At 38.0% G+C, this 23,253-nt stretch overlaps 1 protein-coding gene across 3 annotated transcripts in view; it reads left to right on the top strand.

The window, feature by feature from the left end:
- Positions 1–23,253, top strand: part of ATP9B (ATPase phospholipid transporting 9B (putative)) — a 378,894-nt gene that overhangs the window by 322,024 nt on the left and 33,617 nt on the right. For all 3 annotated transcript variants that reach the window (XM_063451645.1, XM_063451646.1, XM_063451647.1), the window contains 5 exons: positions 4,001–4,162; positions 12,030–12,122; positions 17,504–17,587; positions 18,378–18,548; positions 22,337–22,435. In XM_063451645.1, coding sequence (XP_063307715.1) covers positions 4,001–4,162; positions 12,030–12,122; positions 17,504–17,587; positions 18,378–18,548; positions 22,337–22,435 — 609 coding nt within the window. The remainder of the gene's footprint in view (positions 1–4,000; positions 4,163–12,029; positions 12,123–17,503; positions 17,588–18,377; positions 18,549–22,336; positions 22,436–23,253) is intronic.

Genomic DNA, 23,253 nt, shown 5'->3' on the forward strand with positions numbered 1-23,253 from the left:
ACTAAACCTGAGATATGAAAGGGGTTTTAACATATTTTGGTTCCATATTCAGCCACTGAGCAGAAGCCTGCCAGATCTTGTGGTAAGTATTTGATGTTGAGATCTTCCTTAAGAACATTAAGGTAGAGGCAAACTTTTCCGGAAACCTTCAAAAATTCTTATCTGAAGCTTAGGCTTCTGGAATATCCTCTGGAATCTTTGGTGTTTTTCTGACCACAGCAACAAAATGTTTAATAGCCTTGGAATCCAAAGGACATGAAGACTAAGAATTATCTTCTTCACTGGAAGAAACTGATTCTAATTCCAGTGATTCTTTATATAGCTCTCCTTCTGAAAGATCAGAGTCCATCTGGAAGCTATCCAATCTGGGTCTCTTTCCCCTATTGGATTCTGCAATACCTTCAACCACAGCCTTTTTAATCCAATACGCAATACCTTGTGCGGAGGTGGAGGCTTGTGGTAATTGAGATTTATTAGATTTTCCTGCAATCGGGGCTAGGCATATTCTGCAAAGCCTGCAGTTATCCAAAGGCCTTGAACCACCTCTTGGGCAGGCAGCCGTCTTCTCCCTTCTCATAGATGGAGAACTAGGGCCAGACCAGTCTTGAGGGGTGTAAATACTTAAGTCATAAGAGACTGTACCCTCCAATGCACTCTTTAACCTATTACGTAGAGTAAGGAAACATAATGCTTACCTATGACCTATAGCAGATGACTTCACTGAAGTAGGAGATAATTCCACAGTTTCCACTGAACAAGAAAAGAAAAGAAAATTCTCCAAAAAATGTATTTTAATAAAGGTAATTGGACCAAATCAAAAAAATCCCTACCTGCAGTTAGCTGGAAAAGAACTTTGAAATAAATTAAAACTGAAGAGGTAAAGTTCTGACCAAGTACCATGTTATAACTTTAAATCTGAACAGTTTGCCAGGGGCAGATTTTGGAGTGCTGTTCTTTTAAATCTTTGCACTAGTTGAATGCGCCGCCCACCATTATATAAATTAATCTTTCCCATTTGCGCATGCATCGGGATCGAATGGAGCCTGCTTTCGAATGAAGGGAGATACCGGAGAATCACAGTTACAGTGAATCATAATAGTTAGTTTATGTTAGCTGAAACATAAAGGACTTTAAAAGGGGAGTACACCCCACTTTTCTATATCATGGACTCCAAAGTTAAGAAATTTTAATTAATGCACATGATTTTGTCTTGGGAATTACATAGCAACATATAGGATGTTTTTTTAAGGACTCAAGAAGCGGCGAAAACTTTGGAATGTCAAGACAGTGCAGAAAGTGTTAGAGCAGCACAGAACAATAAAAAAAATGTATTTGTAAAAAAAAATATATATATATATATTTATAAAGGAAATAAGTTTTTATATCAGAATTACAGAGAATTAAATAAAATAAAATCACAGTATGTACAATAAAAAAGTGTATATGTACACGAGCAGTGTATCTTCTTCTTTTGAAGGCTTTCATCTGCGTCTTGCAGTGACATCACAATTCACGTGTCCCTTTTTCTTTTTGTGAACAAGACAATTCCTTCCATATATGGAACCAAATATTTCTTACTCTTTTGGAGAAGAAACAAGGGGGTGATTATAGATAAAAACCTGGCCTATATTGTTACCTTGACTAACATGCTTCTATAGATAGGTGTCTACTTGGGTTCAATGTTGAATCTACTTTCTTGGAGCATATGTGCAACTCAACTGCTGATTTCAGAAGAAGACTGTGGTGGATGAACAGTTTTCATGGTGAAATTACTCTAAATGTCTGATTTGCCAGCCATACCTCCGTACTCTCCAAAATAACGCTCTGCTCTTTTAAATTATTACTCCAAGCATCATGATTACTCAAATGATTTCAAGTGGTAATGGTGCCTGGAGTCTCTATGTACAGGATTTACATAGCACATAGTAAGTTTCAACCTCCTTGCTGAAAAAAATGGAACTCCACTTTTGGCAGTGTCATTACACATCCCAGAACTAATTCTGGGCTCAGTTCTCTGAATACTGGACGCATGACATCAACACGCACAACATGCTGATGACAGGCTTCCAATTGCGCCACCCACGCCCTCCCCTCATCTCATTCTACCTGTCCTTCCTGACATCTTTTCACTTCCAATGAGGAGGAGGGATGTCAGTGGAGGAAGATAGGGCTGAGGGGAGAACTTGACCGCAGTGCTGTAATGGAGGTAAGTTTTAGCTTGATTTTGTTTGTTTTTAAAAATTTGGGGGTACCAGACTTGGAAGGGTTACTCTAACAATAAAAACAGTGTTTTATTAAGACACAGTTTTTATGGCTAAACTAACCCTTTAAAGTCTCCTCATTATTTAAATCTCATTCCACTATTTGTAGCAAAAATTGCTCCTTCTGCTTAAGCATTGTGCTTGCTTTACTGATCAATCCATACATCAATTCTTACTGATTGTTTTGATTTCATTAAATTTGCCATTGTTTATCAAGAGTCTAGACTTTTTGTTTGATTTTTTTTCAGACTGCAATTCAAATATGTAATTAATACATAAGCTATGTTTTAGTGTTGGTCGTTATTTTGGATAGTGCTCGCCACATTAACTATGTTCTCTATTTTAGGTGCCTCTGTCTGTTGCAGTGTGAGAATTTGTATAAAAAGTGTACCATGATTTTGAATATGTTTACTTACTAAATAAATTATAACAATTGTAATTTGTTCTGACTCGTTTTAAAGTAAAGTATTAAAACAACAAGCTTAATGGACTGTTTTTAGTGTATAGTTCACTGCTCAATGCTCTTTCATTTAAGAGTTAACTTACTTTGTTTATGCAGCCCTAGTTCGATCTCCCCTGACTGAGACTCTCGCAGCCTCCTTACACACTTCCTGAAAAAGAAGTCTAAATGTGTTAGCCTCCCGTATTGATCTGTATGTAGAATTTAGAATTTTTATATCTTGTTCTGTTTACCGCCTGCAGGAACCTCTTGTGTCAAATCATTCATTGATTAGAAAAAGCAGAGAATTTGCCTGCTGGAAATGCTAGTAACTATTCAAATCTTCTAGTCTTTTCTGAATTATTTTTTGGTGGCACAACTTTTAATTTTTTCTTTGTGCTATCTTTTGCACTTCCAAAGAGATCGACATCTGATGTTAATTCGAGAATGTTTTCAGGTTTTTCGATGTATTAACTATTATTAGATTGATCGACAATATGGGGAAGGTAGCTAAGGGCTTGGGAACCAAAGGGGAGGGGGTCTTGATGCAAAGGAGGGGTGGTAAATGGCATTCCCATCCCACCCCTCTTACTGTAGTAATGACCCCATGCATATGTGTAAGGGGGACTGTAAAATTGGCATATTCACACCATTTATTAGATCAATAAATAATCCCACCGGCAGTGCATGGGTGGGACAAGGGAGCATGCAAGTATGGACTATGATGTGACCCCCAACTAAAGCTTGCACATGGTATTCGGAGAAAACCAATGCAAGGTTCCTCCTGTTAATTTACCCCCCCCCCCCCCCCCCCCCCCCATCTCAATGTGGTGGAACATTTACAACTGGGCAGCAGTACCTGCACATTCACTAATTATGTGGGGTGATAAGAGGGTACCATAAACATGTTCCATCCTTTTCTAATACCCCATCCCTCAGATTTGTCAAAACAAAGCCCATCAAATAATTGGGTGATTGTTTGTTCAACAGTAAGCTGTCATGTTCACTCTTGTCAGCTCACCACATATCACTGTTTAGTGAATAAACCTCTATTTTTTGTAATATTTGAAGACTTTGCTGTAAATACTGTATGACTGAGCAGACTTTTTAAAAATTATGATAAACTAGCCAGATCATTCAAAGGCTGAATTCACCTGTGTGTGGTTTAAAGACGATCCCAGACTGGTGGGGTAATGAATCACTGGCTGTTTACTCTTGTTGACATATGTCTATTTGTTTCCTTGTGCTTTACACTGTGGTGTAATTGACCCCTTGACACGTTCATTTGTTTTCTCTGCAGGTAGCGCTAGTGCAGTGGACAGAGAGTGTGGGGCTTACTCTTGTCAACAGAGATTTGACCTCAATGCAGCTAAAGACACCCGGTGGCCAGATTCTGACATTCTTCATTCTACAAATCTTTCCATTTACTTCTGAGAGCAAAAGAATGGGCATTATAGTGAGAGTAAGTTGTGTTTGTTTGTTTGTTTGTTTTTGTTTTTAATCCTATTTTATTTTAACAGTTTGGCTTAGTCATGTTTACACACACACAACAACAATTTTCACATTGTTTTTTGGGATACTTTTTTTTTTTTTATCTGTATGTTTGATCTCTACATTGTGGTGAATTGAAAACGCAATAGCATGTTTTTATTTTAGTCCAAAATAGCTTCTCTTCCTGCTCTTTTTATAGTTTAGCTATTGTGGTCTACATTTTATAATTCACAGTTTTCGTGAACAAGCCCTAAATGTTGATTAGGTGATCTCACATAGTGGAACTTTAACTTGTCTAATGTGTGCACCACCAAAGTGCTAAATGAAAGTTAGTAATGTTTTTTTGCATACCATATCAGTTTATTTAACTGCCATGGTCCCATGCAAACATAAGATAGAGATCTTCTGGAGCATTATGACATGTGTCATCTTGAACTCTGCTGCATTCCTCACTCAAGTTTCAGTTTGCTAGAGATTGGAGTTTAAAATAGAGCAGTGGGTTGAAGAATCCACCCACAAAAAGCATTGGCGAATTGGGGGAGGGGGTTGTTGAACATGTGAAGCACTGAAACTAACAGAGCAATATATCCTACTGAAAAAATGTCTCTTCAGTGTTTTGCCATTAACTGCATGTTAAAGGGACACTCCAAGCACCATCGCTACTATAGCTATTTGGGGCAGTTAATTGTGCTAGGAAACTGAAATACTGTTTAACCCCTTAACGATACATGACATGGGTGACATGTCATGATTCCCTTTTATTCCAGAAGTTTGGTCCTTAAAGGGTTAAAGCCTTGCCATGTTTCCTCCTCAAATCTGACATTTAGATTCAACGCATATCATGCATGTCACACATTAAACCATCAAAGCATTTGTACTTTGTGAGAACTCACAACCCACTCACACTATTTAAATTAGGCATTCTTTCTCCTTGGATATATTTTCTGGTAAATATATAAATAAACAGAGATGTGGGGATATTACAACTGGAAATGTTATGATGGGTTGAATGAGTTTATGTATGTCTTTCCAGAATGAAGTTATCTTATGACATGTCCATAAGATGTGATATAATGTTCCAACCCTCCCACAACCCCTCCAACATGAATTAGTGTTTGTCAATTGTAATTTAAACAGTCTATAAGGTGTAAGGTACCATCTGTATATAGTTTGTAATGTGTTTCTATGTGTGATGTACATTGTGTAATGCCTTTCAGTGTTAGTAAAGAGATGTGCCAGTCTTCAACTTCAAATTCCCTACCCAGCTCACTCTCCCATTTCAGCATGTAATCCAATTTAGGGCCTACGTCGCCAGCAAAATAGGTATAGCATAAGGAGATGGTATGTTTTTGTCCAGGATTGGAAAAATACAATTCTTCTAAATTTGGCATTGTCAATTGTTTCAAGTCTTAATCCTGATCAGAAACATTAAAATGTTCATGCAACAGTTTTACCATTTCATCCAAAATATGAGTGTCAGAATCATCTAAATCAAATTTTTCCTTATTATTATTATGTTGTAATTTATATAGCGCCAATAAATTCCGCTGCGCTTTACAGTGGGTGGATGAACAAACATGTAGTTGTAACCAGACAAGTTGGACACACAGGAACAGAGGGGTTGAGGGCCCTGCCCAATAAGCTTACATGCTAGAGGGAGTGGGGTAAAATGACACAAAAGTTAAAGATAGTATTAGACACATGGCATTTGCAAGAGAGGAATCAGTCGGGAGCTATTAACAGTTTAATTGATACGCTTTTATGCAGAAGTGGGTTTTTAATGATTTTTTGAAGGAGTGGAGACTGGGTGAGCATCTAACAGAGGAGGGAAGTGAGTTCCACATGAACGGTGCAGCCCTGGAGAAGTCTTGAAGGCGAGCATCAGAGGTGGGAGTACGGACAGAATATAGACGTAAGTCTTCAGCCGTGCGTAAGGGCCTAGATGGGACATGCTTGTGTATTAGGGAGGATAGGTAGGTGGGAGCAGCATTATGTAGAGATTTGTAAGCAAGTGAACAAATGACAAAAAGTTATTGTCAGACCATCTTGCCAGTAAATAATGTGTCATTTTAACGTGCTACATAAATAAATCGTGCGTGTGTAGATATAGTTTTGTTTTACAGTTGTTATTCCTTTAATTGGTAATGATTCATTAATTATAGCTATGAAATTAGCAAAGATAAAATGTCACCATTAACATTAATAACTGGGCATGGTGGGGTGAATCTGTACAGCAATAGCTGCCTGTTCGTTCGTTTTTAATTACAGTGAGCAGCTGCTACTTGAATGGGCTTGCTGTCTCTAATGTTCCTTTAAAATTCTGTTTTAATTCCTTGAGTTTTTATATGGGGCATCTGTACACACCTCCAGCTGTTCATTTAGTTAAGTTATCCAGATAACCAATAACAGCAAATTGCTTCATCTTCCCAGCCACTTGTGTAGTGGTGGGTTATTTATGATGTAACTCACTGACTGTGACACAGGTGTGATGTCACAAGCTGAGCTTTGTATGGAACATTCAAATCTACATATCTGAAATCTACAAAGGATTAATGAAAAATGCATTACTGTCAGGGCTATTAATGTAACTCTAGTTTGTAGTGAAGTAAAACTTAGCTTGTCAAAACATGGGCAGCAGTAGTTGATCTAGAATTTTTTTTCCAACTCAGCTGTAGTCATGCCTTGGCAAGTTGTGGCTTCAATTTTACAATTTGGATTTTATTTTGCTAGAATTTGTAGTTCAGTGTATAGTGCTGTCTGTATAACTGAAACCGTATCTGATTTTTATCATGGTCACTACATGAATGAAATTTCTTCATCAACTAGTCATTGTAAGAAATGCAATAAAATATAGTCTCTTAAAAATGACTACGCCTTTACATTATATGAATATAGTGTATATGTGGTTTTAAATTGATTATACAATTATTATTATTATTAAAGGGATTCTATAGTGCCAGGAAAACAAACTCATTTTCCTGGCACTATAGATTTCCCCTTTGTCAAGGCCCCCTGCCGCAGCACTGAAGAGGTTAATAACCCCTTCAGTCACTTACCTGGGTCTAGCGCCGATGTCCGTTTGCGCTGGTTAAGCTCCACCCACACCACTCCCCTGCCGACGTCCGCCGGCCGGGTGACCTAATGCGCAATTAGGATCTTTCCATAGGAAAGCATTATTCAATGCTTTCCTATGGGGAAAATCTTAAGTTGGAAGTTTTCATGCAGAGCGTGAGGACGTCCAGTGTCAGATAGCGGACCAAAAGTCTGTTTCAATTCCCAAAGTCCCTCTAGTGGCTGTCTGGTAGACAGCCTCTAGAGGAGGAGATAACCCTCAGGGGTAATTATTGCAGTTTATAAAAAAAAAAGGGTGATGGGAGTTGGCACCCAGACCACTTCAATGAGCTGAAGTGGTCTGGGTGCCTATAGTGTCCCTTTAAAAAATAATAATGCAAGCATGTAGTGAAGAGATGAAGTTGTTTAAACACTTTTATGTTAGGAATATGATTTATTTCTAACGTTAGTATGATGTATGACTTCTTTAGATGCAACCTCCCCACCCCCCTGAAGTAATAATAATGTAATATATTAACTTACCTTTATTACTGCGGCACAACAAGCTTGGCCTGGTAGTCACTCATCCCCAGTTGAGATTATCATTATTAAGAATCTCAGCCAATCCAGTTCTTCTCCAAAGGGATGCATTGGAAAGCAAGTGAACATGAGTGGCAACCGTCACGCTTGTCTTCATAGAGATGCATACACCCAAGCTAAGAAGCATCATCTAGTGGCTCTCTGAGTGATTGTCACTTAGTAATAACTGGTTTTCTCAGAAAAATCAGTGCTTACTCTGCAGAGATTGCACAGATAATCACTATATCAAGCTGTAGTGGTTCTGATGCTTAGTGTCCCTTTAATATCCTCCAAAATGATTCCACTGTTGGTAGAATATTAAATTATTTACATCCAAGATAAATTAGGATGATTGCAAATAGTTAATAGTACCTATTGCAAAACTCCCTGCATAACTAATTAGTGGTCACTGGTCATAAATAATATAATACTTCTATAAATGTTAGGTTAGTGCTGGTGAAAAATAAAGTGCAAAATCCTATTTCTCATAACATAAAACACATACAATAAAAACATAATTTATATAACTAAATTAATTAAAAAAATACATATTCTTATGTGAATATTAATTATCATCTTTTTTTTTTTTAAATCAAAGACATTTTTTAAAACTCTGAAGAAGGTCCTGTGGGAAAGGGCCAAAAAGCTGACGTGCATGTCTTGGATAAAATGCAAATGTTTTGATGTTTTAATGTTAAAACAAATATATATGTATTAATTTCTTCTCACTTCTTCCTGTGTATCCAGCTATATTCTTATGCAAGTAATTCTGCTTCTTTTTCTACACTTTTTAGAGATCAACATTTAGCAGAATTTTTTTTAGCATTTATTTGGGTGGGAGTTGTAGATGAATATTTAGTTTGAAATGCTTTATTTAGAAAATCATTAAGTAACTTGTGAACAGATTCCAGTTTCATATCTAGAAAAGATAGCGTCAAATATTGAATGCTTTACTATCTACCAAAGTGTAAGTATAGTGTATACTACCATGAAGGATCAAACATTTCCATCTTGTGAATCACAAATAACTGTACCAATGCTATGTACAGGGCTCAAAATGTCAAGTCCTGCACTACTAGCCTGGCTTAACAATGACAAGCCACTGCTTGTCTGGAGGGTCCAATATTATAATCTACAGTAATAAATAATACCAAAACAAAACCTCTCCTAGTGGATCTGCTTCCCTTTTGTCAAGTACCAGAAACCAGTCAGTAATCAAAGTATGTGATTTCCAAAAGATGTTTAATCGGAATTACCTGCACTAACCTGTTTCAGGTGTTATTCCCTTAATTCAAAGATTTTCCTAATCGTGTGATCTGTAAAATAAACACACAACCTCCAAGTCTGAAACAAACTGTTTACATTTTATTATTGCCTGCAGTGTGTGAGGGCACTTAATATGAAGACCTTCTGTGACAACAATTGCCCTGGGCTGGAAACACGGGCTTATGGTTTTATTATTATTATTATGTTATAATTTATATAGCGCTAACAAATTCGGCAGCGCTTTACAGTGGGTGGATGAACAAACATGTAGTTGTAACCAGACAAGTTGGACACACAAGAACAGAGGGGTTGAGGGCCCTGCTCAATGAGCTTACATGCTTGAGGGAGTGGGATAACGTGACACAAAAGGTAAGGATAGTATTAGACTGATGACAGTTGCAAGAGTGGAATCAGTCGGGAGCTAGTAACAGTTTAATTGATACGCTTTTATGAAGAAGTGGGTTTTTAATGATTTTTTTAGTGGAGGCTGGGTGAACATCTAACGGAGGAGGGAAGTGAGTTCCACAGGAACGGTGCAGCCCTGGAGAAGTCTTGAAGGTGAGCATCAGAGGTGGGAGTACGGACAGAAGATAGACGTAAGTCCTAAGCAGAGGGTAAGGGCCTAGACGGGACATACTTGTGCATTAGCGAGGATAGATAGGTGGGAGCAGCATTATGTAGAGATTTGAAAGCAAGAACCAGAATTTTAAATTGAGCCCTATATCTTACAGGAAGCCAATGTAGGGACTGACAGAAGGGTGAGGCGTGGGAGGTGTGGGCAGACAGGAAGATGAGCTTTGCTGCTACATTCATTATGGACTGTAACGGCAGAAGTTGGGATCACGTAAGACCACTGAGAAGTGGTCAAGGCGAGAAAGGACTATGGAATGGACCAGCACCTTAGTCGCATCTTGCGTTAAATAGGGTCGGATGCGCGCAATGTTTTTGAGATGGAAAAGACAGAATTTGGTGATAGACTGAACATAAGGCGTGAAGGAGAGGTCGAAGTCAAAGAGAACACCTAGGCAGCGAGCCTGCGTGGTGGAGCTGATGGTAGCACCATTGACTTGGAAGGAGAAAGACACAGTAGTAGCAACGCTTGAGTGAGGAAAAACTAGAATTTCAGTTTTGGTCAAGTTGAGTTTAAGGAAGTGGGAAGCCATCCAGTTAGAAATAGCAGAGAGGCAGTCAGAGACACTAGTCAAGAGGGATGGGGAGAGATCAGAAGAGGACAGGTAGATTTGCTTGTCATCCGCATAGAAATGATATTGGAAGCCAAAGGAGCTAATGAGTTTACCAAGGGAGGTAGTATAGATAGAGAACAGTAGGGGACCAAGGACTAAACCTTTGGGTATTTAGTGTTTTAATGTGTGTCTCACTGCAGGCCCCATGAGAATGGGAACATATGGGGTAGGTTTGAGTTTTGGAGGGGTGCATTGACAGATTGATAAGGGACTCCCTTTCTAAACTTCACAGTCCCCTCTTATGTCTAACGTCACCTGGTGCTTAATGGGGGGCCCAGGGTGACCGGAAAACCCAGGCTGGCCTGCCCAGACCAGACTTCCACAGACTGATCGCTGAAATTTGAATCTGAGGTAACTCGGAAAATTGCATGTCTTCAGAAGGAAATACCTCTAGTTGCTGTCAGTATGAAAAAGAAAGATGTTGTGGGGCAAAGAGCTAGTATTTGCAATGTAAACACTACCTTTCCTGGGAAAAGGCACTGTTTATGTTGCTGCCTATGGCCAGTTCTAGTGGTTGTCACTAGAAAGAAAAAAAAAAATCTTTCCTGGACAAGATTCTGCAAAGATTGATGACTGATGTTTGGCATCTCCATGCTGTGTATGGAGACATGAAATTCTCCCTGTAGAGGTTCATAAAGTCCATACATCGCTATGAGTTTGAAACGTGGAGATTTATGCGCATGCACACAGACTGCCAATGCTTCTTTTACTGGAGCATTGGATTGGCTGAGATGATCAGGATGATCAGAAGCTTGCTGACCACAGTGAGACCAGCACACTTGGGGAATAAAAATCAGTTAATCTTTTTTATTTACTTCTTTCTGTTGGGAAGGCAATAATCCAAATAGTTGTAATAATACTATAGTGTTAGTAATACATTTTTGTATTGCTAGCACTAAAGTGTTCCTATAAAGTGACTTAAAGGGACACTATCTCATTGAAGTGGTCTGGGTGCAGTCACCATGTCCCCTTAACTCAGCAATGTTAATTATTGCTGAGAATGCTATAGAATGTAAGCTCGATCGAGCAGGGTCCTCTTCAACCTATTGTTCCTGTAAGTTTATTTGTAATTGTACTATTTATAGTTAAATCCCCTCTCATAATATTGTAAAGCGCTACGGAATCTGTTGGCGCTATATAAATTGCAATAATAATAATAATAATAATAATATTGCAGTTTCTGAGTAACTGCAATGCATACATTGCAAGACTAAGACTGCCTATAGTGGTTGTCAATCAGGCATCCACTTGGGGTACTTCCTCCTTACAAAGTGGCCTTTGGTTGCCTGATGCTGGATGTCCTCACGCTCTTCACTTAAATCCCCATAGGAAAGCAATGCTTTCATATGAGGAGGGTCTAAGCACTCGCTGCACATGTGCATTAGCGCCCCCTGTCAGAGTGGGCGGAGCACCCACCCAGCGCCGAGGGTGATCGCTACTGCAATCGGGTAAGTACCGTAAGGGTTCATTAACCCTTACACTGCCGGGTGAGGGCGGAGCCAGAGGGAAGTATAGTGCTAGGAATGCAGATTTGTATTCCTAGCACTATAGTATCCCTTTAACTTATAGCGTTGTTATCTGTACAGCAATTGTACAGGTTTTTACATTTTGCCCAGTGGGGTTTGATTGTTAAAATAAATGGTTTGATTGCGTAATGCTTACTTCATATCCAGCATTCATATTGGTCTATAATTTCAGGAAGAATCTTCAGGAGAAATCACATTTTATATGAAAGGTGCTGATATCGCCATGACCAGTATTGTACAGTATAATGATTGGCTGGAGGAAGAGGTAAGACATATATTTATATTTCGTGTCCTGGCAATACCACTGGGAATAATAAATATTATAACTCATTCTGTAACCAGTCATTGACATGAAAAGCCCTAAAACCGCAGCCCTATGTGCAGGTTTACAAATATCTCATTGGCCTATTGATATAAAATTCCACTTACATGACCTGTTTTTTTTTTTTTTTTTTTGTGTGTGTGTGTTATTTAATTTATTTATTTTCACATACAATTCTGTTGTCATATAACTGTAATGATTTTCTTTAAGGTGCTGTTCCTCCTACTTTGTTGAATAGAAAACTTATATACAGTTTTAGATATGTATGTCAAACACCTACAGTGACACAAAATAAGCAGGAAGGTCCCTGTGGAAAATGTGAACACTTAAAATAATTATTGTGCTTGATACTTATTTATATATATGTATGTAGATTCCTCTGTCTTATTGTTGGGTGGCTTGCCTTGTATCATGCATATTATAGTTCTTCTGTGTCACTTAAAAAAAAATAACTCAATCAGACTTTCCTGGCTTTTCTTATTAAAGAGAATTATTCTTCTTTCTTCACAAATTAAAGTACTTAAAATGCTGGACATTCAGAGTGTGAAGACACTTTGCCTTGATGTTCCGTGTCTCAGTGTCTGTGTCTCATTCTCCTAGACTCTCCCTCACACAGATACATTCTACATATACAGCACCAAAATGGCTGTGTAAGCATACAAGTCAATGCTATTGATACAATATGCTTGTTGGCAATTCTAATAACCTTATTAGGTCATCCCATGCTCCATGGACACTCAGAAATAGAGAAGAACAACACTTATTGTCATCTGTTCATGTCACTCAAGATCAACCTTACCTCAGTGTGAAATGCATGTAAGAGACATTTCCAAAATATAGAATATTTTACAGTCTGATGATAGTTTTTTTTTAAATATTTGTATAACACACAATCTAGATATACATATATAAGACCACTTTGATATGCTCATAAAATAGTAACAAGAAGAAGGGAAAAAAACATTGGGACCCTTACTATTCCATTTGTCTCCCAAAACGGCTGGTTTTACGCAAATACTATGATCTCAGTTTAATGCAAGCTGTCACTAACATCAGTCTGCCCCTAACTGATCATAATCTGAATTAATTCTCCAAAAATAATCCTGAAATAAGTCAATGCCTTTAAGTGGACAATGATACTTAGAATCACCATTCTAAAACGGTTTGATTTCTTACATTAGGGGAGTGCCTGGGTACTCATGGCACCATAGCCACTACAACGCGCTATTCTTTTAAGCACAGTCACCTCCTTCAGTGTGTACATTTTAGTTATATATATGTATTGTATTTACTTAGAGATAATGCATGTGATACAATTGTTTTAATTGTGCATTATCACCATAATGGATTGTAACAAGATATTTACAGTGATTCATCACACTGCATTATTGAAATGATTTAACATTTCGTAACAGCACAAAAATATTCCATTATTTAAATCTTTGTCGTATCATGAATAAGCTACACACATCAGGACTAGTAGTTCAGGTTACATCAATAAATGCTATTATATAAATAATGTTTCTTGTAATAAATGTTAGCAAAAGTGCATGCGTCTAACCAATGGTTCACTCTCTAAACCATGGGTCGTCAACCTGGTCCCTAACGTCCACTAGATTCCAGGTGGGCGGTAGGGATTTCCTCATTTTGAGAGATTGGGCGGGCGGGTGCGAGCCAGCGGTACCCCTGCGACCTGCTACCTGCCATCACCATTTGCGTCCCCGGCCCACGCTGCAAACCGCCTGAGCCGCCGTCCAAGGAGTTCATCGGGTGGCCCATGCTGTCAGGGCCATCCGATGGTTATGGATTGTAAGGGGGCCCGGTCAGCGCTGGGCGCTTTAACAGCATGACCGGGCCCCCTGTGATTACATCACACAGAGCTGGGAGGAAGTGACTGCACGTCACTCCTCCCAGCTAACACACAGACCGCGCGGGAGGAAGCAGAGGGAGTCAGAGTGGGAACTCAGACTCCCATCCACCTGAGCCACCACTGGACCCCAGGGAGTGTCACCCTCCTGCACCTAAAAGGTAGGAAACAGGAGGGTGACTAAAATATTTTGTGTGTGTTTGTTTGTGTGTATGTGTCTTTGTATGTATGTCTTGTGTGTGTGTGTGTGTCTGTCTTTCTGTATGTATGTATTTGTATGTATGTATTGTGTGTCTGTCTGTATGTATGTGTATGTGTGTCATATGTATTTGTGTCGTATGTATGTGTGTCTTGTCTTTGTATGTATGTGTGTCTTATGTGTGTGTCTTTGTATGTATGTGGGTCTTATGTATGTGTATTTGTATGTATGTGTGTATGTGTCTTATGTGTGTGTCTTTGTATGTGTGTGTCTGTATGTATGTGTATGTGTGTCTATGTATGTGTGCATGTCTGTGTGTGTGCCTGTCTGTTTGTATGTATGTGTGTCTTGTGTGTGTGTGCCTGTCTGTGTGTCTGTATGTATGTATGTCTGCCTGTCTGTTTGTATGTATGGGTATCTTGTATGTGTGTCTTGTGTGTCTCTGTATGTGTGTATCTATGTGTGCTTGTCTGTTATAGTGGGCTATATTAAGTAATAGTAAGTGGGCTACCTAGCTCAGCCTTCCTACTGGGCATTGCTATAAGGAAGGTTAAAAAATAGAAAAAAGGGAAAAAAAGGTGGGGAGGGGAATTGAGGAGGGAGAGGAGGGGAGCTGATGCACAGATGAGAAATCATATTATGAGCAAACAGAGAACTCGTCTGAATATCACCGAAAGAGGAGACCTTAGTTTGTTCCTTACGAAAATCGAACCAGATATCAAATATTTAGTCTCGCAGCATCAACCTCAAGGATCTTCTCATTAAACTTTATAAAGTTAAAAACATTATAAACATGCATAAAGTAGAAATAAAAAGATAAATGTACGTACATTTTTTTTTTTTTTTTTTTAAACACCCTCCTTTCTAAAAAATATTCTGCACTTGCGTGAAAACTGGTGGGCGGTAAGGACATTTTTCCATTAAGAAAGATGCATTAGTGGGCGGTAGGTAGAAAAAGGTTCACTACCACTGCTCTAAACCAAGGTTCTCAGTGTCCAGCTCCCCCAAATGTTGTTAAACTGCAGTGCTTTAATTATATACCTCTCTTTTGCATTCATAGAATTTTGGCAGTTTGTGATAGTCCTATTCTAAACAGTATATGTGTTTTTAGAAGTCAGTAACTCTCTTAAGATAGTTATAGTTGTATCATGTCAACAATAACTTTTCAGCACTTTGATCTCCCTTCGTATTACATCTGTTAAGTATGCCCACTAATTTTTACAAGGGTTATGGTTAGCATGACTGTGTAAAACAGTGCAAGCTAATACATTTTAGATTAAGAGTTTGTAAAACATGTTGCGAGAGCTCAACTAAAACCCTAGATATTCCACACAAACTTTTCTCTTCTAATGGGCGATATGGCTGGCTCTGCTTTTTGTTTGCATCTGATTTCCACTCTGTTAGTCTGTAATCATCTTATGCTAACACTCAGTGCTGACAATATAGCAATAGAGTAATCACAATGCATATGTTCGTGATGGTATTGGCAATATTAATCAATATGTGCTGCAGGCCACTTTCACTTAATCAGAAGCATGATTAAATTAAACTCCCTGAAGACCTAACTAAATGTCATAAAAATTACTTTTGGCGATAATGATGCATAATTAATTGTAAAAAAAAAAAAAAAATCTCTGCTTAATTTATTTAGCAATATAAGGTCAAATCAATAGACCTCATTCACCAGTGACGTTTATTAAGCTTATGTTTTTGTTTTTTCGATGACAGTTTCTAGATGCTTATTAGGAATAATTATTGTTGTTACACAACCCTGCTTTATAGTATACTTGGCTTAAATGACTAAAATACACTTTAAAAATTGGATAATCTGCAGCACTTTATCAAATAATGCTACTTAATTAGTCATTGGATCAGGACATTTAGTAAAAGAAATAATTTAATATTAGCAACTTTCCTTTTATGCTGAAAGAGTAAACTTTGTTTTAAGGGTGATGGCAAATAATTGTTTTAAGGGGTGGGGGGTTGCAGGTTTTCAGATTTACAGAGACAATTTTATATGTGACTGCAGAGTTCTAGTGTTAATTTGCCAAATTTTTGTGTGAGGTATTCACTATAAAAATGGTTAAACCAAATATTAACACTCTGATATGTGATGACGAGTTATAGTATTAAAGAAAATAATCTGAACTCTTGCTACAGCTATATGTTCAGATAGTTCTTTACAATTTGATTTTCAGATGAGTGATAAGCATGAAAAGGGTTATGAACTATTCGAATGAGATTATAAGGAAGTAGTTCAGTAGAATAAAGCAATTGGTTTTCAGGTCTGCAGGTAAAATGTTGTAATCTTAACATTGTAAATGAGATGGAATTGTCCTTAAGTGACTTGCGTGGATATAAACAAAAATATTTTATTCTATTTACCACATTTCTTAGATGTATCTTAATCATAACTATTTCAGTGTTAAATAACCTCAACTATTAAAAATGTTTCTGCGTTGATTAGAAATTATTCAAAAAGATTAACTAAAATAAAAATAGAATTGTAATAGTAGCATAATTAATATCATATAACGGATAGAAACAACTATTACTGGGGAGTAATATATGCATTTAATAGTAGAACTTTATAAATGCAAGTGTATTGTATTGAAACTTTAATTCTAACACAACGGCTATGAATAAAAGTGCAGATAAAATTGTGTCTTTAAAAATGTAATATAATTTTTTCCCATAAATGATTCTGTGCTAGGGGAAATTCAAGTCTCCTAAAGTTAATGGCATATCCCTGTAGGCTTATTTTGTAAAAGTGATGAGTTCAAGAGAAATTGACACCTTTATTAATCCCCTTAGTATTGCCTTCAGCCTGTCAAGCAGACCCGAGGAGGAGGGTTTCCCTTTTCACTTGTTTTGAACTGTAATTTAAAGCAAATGTGAGTGCTTCTAATAGAGAAGCATTGTCAGTGTGTCCCAGTGCTTCTGTGTACGGATAGGACACAAGTCATCAGTAATGATGATTTCAAAAGAGGCAGATGAGAGCCGTAGCTTCCTGTGCTGGAATAAAGGTAAGCTTCGTTAATTTAAAAAAAAAAAAAAAAAAAAACACTCCAATTTAATAATATATATTATTATTTGTATTAGTAATTGGAATGCTCCTCTATATATCTGGTTCTAATGAAGTAATATCTGCCTTCAACATGCTAGAAAACAAACAATATTTAAGTTTTTACAGATTACCAAATAACTAAGCTAGATTTTAATGTTGCATCACACTATTTTCAATGATTTTTCACCTAGTGTGGAAACATGGCTAGAGAAGGACTCCGAACTTTGGTTGTTGCAAAGAAGTCAATAACTGAAGAACAGTATCAAGATTTTGAGGTATTTCTGTTTTAACTTGTTTGATATATTTTTATTTACATATGCCTTAGCCATACTTAAAGGAACACTATAGTCACCTAAACAAATTTAGTTTAATGAAGCAGTTTTGTAGTATCGATCATAGCCCCGCAGTCTCACTGCTTAATTCTGTGCCATTTAGTCCAACACATAAGTCATAAAACTCTTCTCCATACCCATTATCAATATACTATATACAACAAAATATATTTTTTTTTCCACCTGCAGATTTATGTAGTTGTGTTTTCTTCCTTATTCTTAAAGGGACACTATAGTCAACAAAACAAGTCTACCTTAATGAAGCTGTTTAAGTATATAGATCATGCCCCTGCAGTCTCACTGCTCAATTCTCTGCCACTTAGAAATTAAATCACTCTGTTTATGCAGTCCTAGTCCCACTTCTCTGCATGTGACTTACACAGCTTTACTAAACACTTCCTGTAAAGTGTCATCTAATGCAGTGTTTCCCAACCCAGTCCTCAAGGCACACCTACCAGTCCAGGATTTAAGGATTACCCAGTTTTGTCTAAGGTGTTTTTAGAAAAAAAAGAAAAAACACCTTAGACAAAACTGGGTAATCCTTAAATCCTGGACTGGTAGGTGTGCCTTGAGGACTGGATTGGGAAACACTGATCTAATGTTTACACTTCCTTTATTGCAGATTTTGTTTAATTTAGAATGTCTTATCTCCTGCTCTGTTAATTGCTTGCTAGACCCTGCAGGTCTATTCTGGGGTTTCTTCTGTAAAAAAAACCCAAAATGTTTTGTTTAGAATCGTTATAACCAAGCAAAGCTAAGCACACATGACAGAGCCCTGAAAGTGGCCGCAGTAGTGGAAAGCCTGGAGAGAGAAATGGAACTGCTTTGCTTAACTGGTGTAGAGGATCAGCTGCAAGCAGATGTGAGGCCTACTTTGGAGATGCTGAGAAATGCTGGAATAAAGGTACTTAGAGTGTGCATGAAACTTTACACGTTGGTATTTCTTCTTTATATTGCACAAAATTAGAGGATGTAGACTTTCTAAGCAGTGTCACAAAACAGGATGCATAGTGAAAATATGGTTTGATGGGGGTAAATTACTGGCTTAAAAAATGTCCCAAATAGGACATGGGTGCATGATGACCAGCTGAGAATATTCCAAGTTGGAAAACTGGAATGCGCACCCTTAAAATAAGGTATTTTAGCCCCCAGAAAAACCAACACACCTATACATGGGGGGTATCACCGTACTCGTGAGATGTTGCTGAACACATATTGGGGTGTTTTTTGGCAGTAACCCTTAAAGTTCTCCATACATTTATTCTTAAATTGATATGTGTGTAAAAAAAAATCAACAATTATTTTTTCTTTTTTTTAAATTTGGCATAGATTGGTGGTAAAATGGTTGCATGAAAAGAGTCAGAATACCCCAAGTTTAATACCTTAGGTTGTCTTCTTTTAAAAAATATATACATGTGAAGTGTTGTTCAGGGATTGCTGACAGATATTAGTGTTACAATGTAACTTGCGTTAAGTTTGAGAAAAAAAAAATGGTTTGGCAATAGCAAAGTGCTACTTGTACTTATAGCCCTATAACTTTCTAAAAAAGCTAAGAACATGTTAACATTGGGCATTTCTAAACTCAGGACAAAATTAGAAACTATTTAGCACAGGTGTTTTTTGGCGGTTGTAGATGCATAAAAGATTTTGGGGGTTAGAAAAAGTGTGTTTTTTTACATTTTTCATCACATTTTATCTTTTTTTTTTTAGTAAGTTATATGATATGATGAAAATAATGGTATCTTTAGAAAGACCATTTAATGACAAGAAAAACGGTATATAATATGTGTGGGTACAGTAAATGAGTAAGAGGAAAATTACAGCTAAACACAAACACAGCAGAAATGTAAAAAGAGCCCTGGTCCTTAACCCCTTAAGGACCAAACTTCTGGAATAAAATGGAATCATGACATGTCACACATTAAGGGGTTAAAGGACCACTATAGTGCCAGGAAACCAAACTCGTTTTCCTGGCACCATAGGGTCTTTAGGTCCCCCCCACCCTCATGGTCCCCCTCCTGCCGGGCTGATGGGGGCTGAAGGGGTTAAACACTTAGCTTTCTCCAGCGCCGGGCTCCCTCGGCGCTGGGGAACTCTCCTCCCTCTCCTGAAATCAGCTTTGAATGCGCATTTGCGGCAGGAGCCGCACGCGCTTTCAAACAGTCAATAGGAAAGCATTTCTCAATGCTTTCCTGTGGACGTTAGTGTCTTCTCACTGTGATTTTCACAGTGAGAAGCACGGAAGCGTCTCTAGCGGCTGTCAGTGAGACAGCCACTAGAGGCTGGATTAACTCTATTGTAAACATAGCAGTTTCTCTGAAACTGCTATGTTTACAGCTGCAGGGTTAACACTAGATGCACCTGGCACCCAGACTACTTCATTGAGCTGAAGTTGTCTGGGTGCCTATAGTTGTCCTTTACGGTTAGAAAATTGAAAAACAGTTTAACAACTTGCGTGGGATCTGCCAGGATAGGGGCAGTGGTGTATGTCGGGGGTGACGTCTGTGTGTGAAGGGGCAGTGTGTAAGAGAGTCAGTGTGTGTGTATGTGTGGGACAGTGTGTGTGAGGGGTGTAGTGTGTGTGTGTGAGGGGTGCACAGTGTGTGTGTGGGGGGATGTAGTGTGTGTGTGTGTGTATTGGGTGCAGGGTGTGTGTGAAGGGTGCAATATATGTATTGGGGCTGAGTGTGTGAGGGGTGCTGTGTGTGTGTGTGTATGGTGTGCAGTGTTTGAGGGGTGCAATATGTGTATGGGGTGCAGTGTGTGTGTTTGGGGGCAGTGTGTGTATGGAGGTGTAGTGTTTGACAGTGTAAGTAGTTATTGTTTCTGTGAGGGGTGTAGGGGGCAGATTAAATATAATAAATATTTTTTTATTATTAAAATAAATATAGTTAATATTCCCCCTCCCTTCTTACCTGTGGCCTGGGAGGGGGGACAGTGCTTTCAATCCTTAGTGATCCTAGTGGTGAGAGTTAACTCTAGCCTTGAGCTCAGGCTAGAATTCACTGTCACGAGAACGGAGCATTGCCATGGTAACCGCAGCAACGCTCCATGCTCACGCGAGGAGAACCCGGCGGAGCTTTTCAACAAGCTAAAGTACTTTAGGAGTCTGGAGTGTCCCTTTAAGGCCTTAATTTAATATTGTTGGTTAGGTTTTGCAAATTATTTAATATTTTTGGTTAAACCTTCATAAGGATTTTTTCAACGTATTGAAATTGTATAATAATAAAAAAAAAAATCATATATAAAGTAAATATCAATATATCAAAATATTACAAATTACCGTATATACTCGAGTATAAGTCGAGTTTTTCAGCACATTTTTTGTGCTTAAAAACCCCAACTCGACTTATACTCGAGTCAATGTCTGTATTATGGCAACTTACATTGCCATAATACAGACCAGGACTGCCGGGCTCATTACAAGCCCGGCGGTCCTGCTGGGGGCTGGCAGAGAGCGGTAACTTACCTTCACAGCAGCTCCTGTCAGCTCCCTTCTCCTCCGCGCCGGTCCGGTCAGCTCCTCTGTCAGCTCCACTGTAAGTCTCGCGAGAGACCGCGAGATTTACAGTGTGAGCTGACAGGGGAGCTGACCGGACCGCCGTGGAGGAGAAGGGAGCTGACAGGAGCTGCTGTGAAGGTAAGTAAGAGCTCCCTGCCAGACCCCCTCCTAGAGCCCATCCACTGGACCACCAGGGAATGAGAGCCCCCCTCCCTGGCCAGCTAACAAGCAGGGAGGGGGGACGAAAATAAATAAATTGATAAAAATTTAAATAATAAAATAAAATTATAATAATAAAAAAATAATAAAATTAAAAAAATATTCATAAAATAAAAAATAAATTAATATTAAAATGATAATAATTAAAAAAAAAAATAATAAAAATGCCCCCCCCCCCCCACCAAGGCTCTGCATCACACACACAAACACACACTGCATTCATACATACCCACACTGCATTCATTCATACACACACTGCACTCATACGCACACTGCATTCATACACACACTGCACTCATACGCACACTGCATTCATACACACACACACACTGCATTCATTATATACACACACACTGTAAAGAAATATTCAATTAATATAATTTTTGGGGGATATAATTTTATTTAGAAATTTACCAGTAGCTGCTACGTTTCCCACCCTAGTCTTATACTCGAGTCAATAAGTTTTCCCAGTTTTTTGGGGTAAAATTAGGGGTCTCGACTTATATTCGGGTCGACTTATACTCTAGTATATACGGTATATTTAAATATTGTAAAATATTTGTTATAAAATATTTTTCATAATATTAAAACATTTTAAAAGTGTATCCAAACATATTAAATCATTTGGAAAGCTTATCCAACAATATTAAATTGAGGCATAAGTGAATTATGTATGAATCCTTACCTTATAGAGTTATGCACAAAATAATTACGAAAGTGAACGTTAGGGAAAAATCATGCAAATGATACACATGTTTTCAGCAGAATTTATTGCATTACTTTCTATGCAATTCAAAAATATCTCAGTTTACCCCATAGCAAGCCCCGTTGTGCTTTGATAAACATGATTTAAAAACAGCAAACAACCATTACATTATCATTATGGAAACCCTTGTTTAGGTGTACACTTTCTATGTTTTGATATATCAATGAGATTTCCCTGTTTTTTTTTTTATTTTATTTTTTTACAGATATGGATGTTAACTGGAGATAAGCTAGAAACAGCAACATGTATAGCAAAAAGCTCTCACCTTGTCTCAAGAAACCAGGATATTCACATCTTCAGACCAGTAAGTAACTGTATGACTCCCTATGCTACAATGTTTAACATGTTGCTTCTTTAGAACTGATCCTCTGGTTATTTTTCAAGCAATGGTTTATCAATCTGTACTTTTTCATGTCTTGTTTTCATCTCAAAGTGGTCACAGTCCACAAGAATCCATTATTGTTGGGTGTTCATTCCTCCATTTGGAGAGGTAGAACCAGTTCCAGAAAGCCTTAAGACACCTTATACTTCCTGCTCATACAACTTGAAGGTCTGCAGTTATGGTTTTGCCTCCAATGGAGATGGTTTAAATTATTGGAGCCCTGCAAATTTTATTATGTTCTGCTTGAATCAAGAGAACAACCCTGTAAGTGCTTTGCCATACAAATGCAGGAAGGATGCTGATAAGGCTAGCAACAAAAAAACATTTAATGTTTTCTAGCATATCCTGCCATGCTTAATACCCATTAGTGGGCTACTATCATGCAGTTCCTGTAATTTTATTTTACCAACATGGGAGAGCTGGGTGGTAGATCGCATCCTCAGAGTTCAAAACAAAAAGCAACGCTTAAAGTACACAGGCTCTATACCTACCAACACCATCTAAGCAACCAAACTCTTAAATATGCAGCAAACAATACAAATAGAAGTAGGGGTGGAAATGAGTAGCAAAATGCTGTATTGTATATTTGCATGCAGAAATACTACCTGTTTGTGGCCCTACATTTATAGTTCTTGCATTGTCCCTGCTCCTGTGTTTAACCTTAGTGTTTCCCAGGTGTAGTGACTTACCCACTATATATGTGAATATGTGTCGACCTGGTAACTTCAACAACAACTTAC

This window comes from Pelobates fuscus, chromosome 4 (genome assembly GCF_036172605.1).
Source record: "Pelobates fuscus isolate aPelFus1 chromosome 4, aPelFus1.pri, whole genome shotgun sequence".
In the NCBI taxonomy this organism is placed as follows: Eukaryota; Metazoa; Chordata; class Amphibia; order Anura; family Pelobatidae; genus Pelobates; species Pelobates fuscus.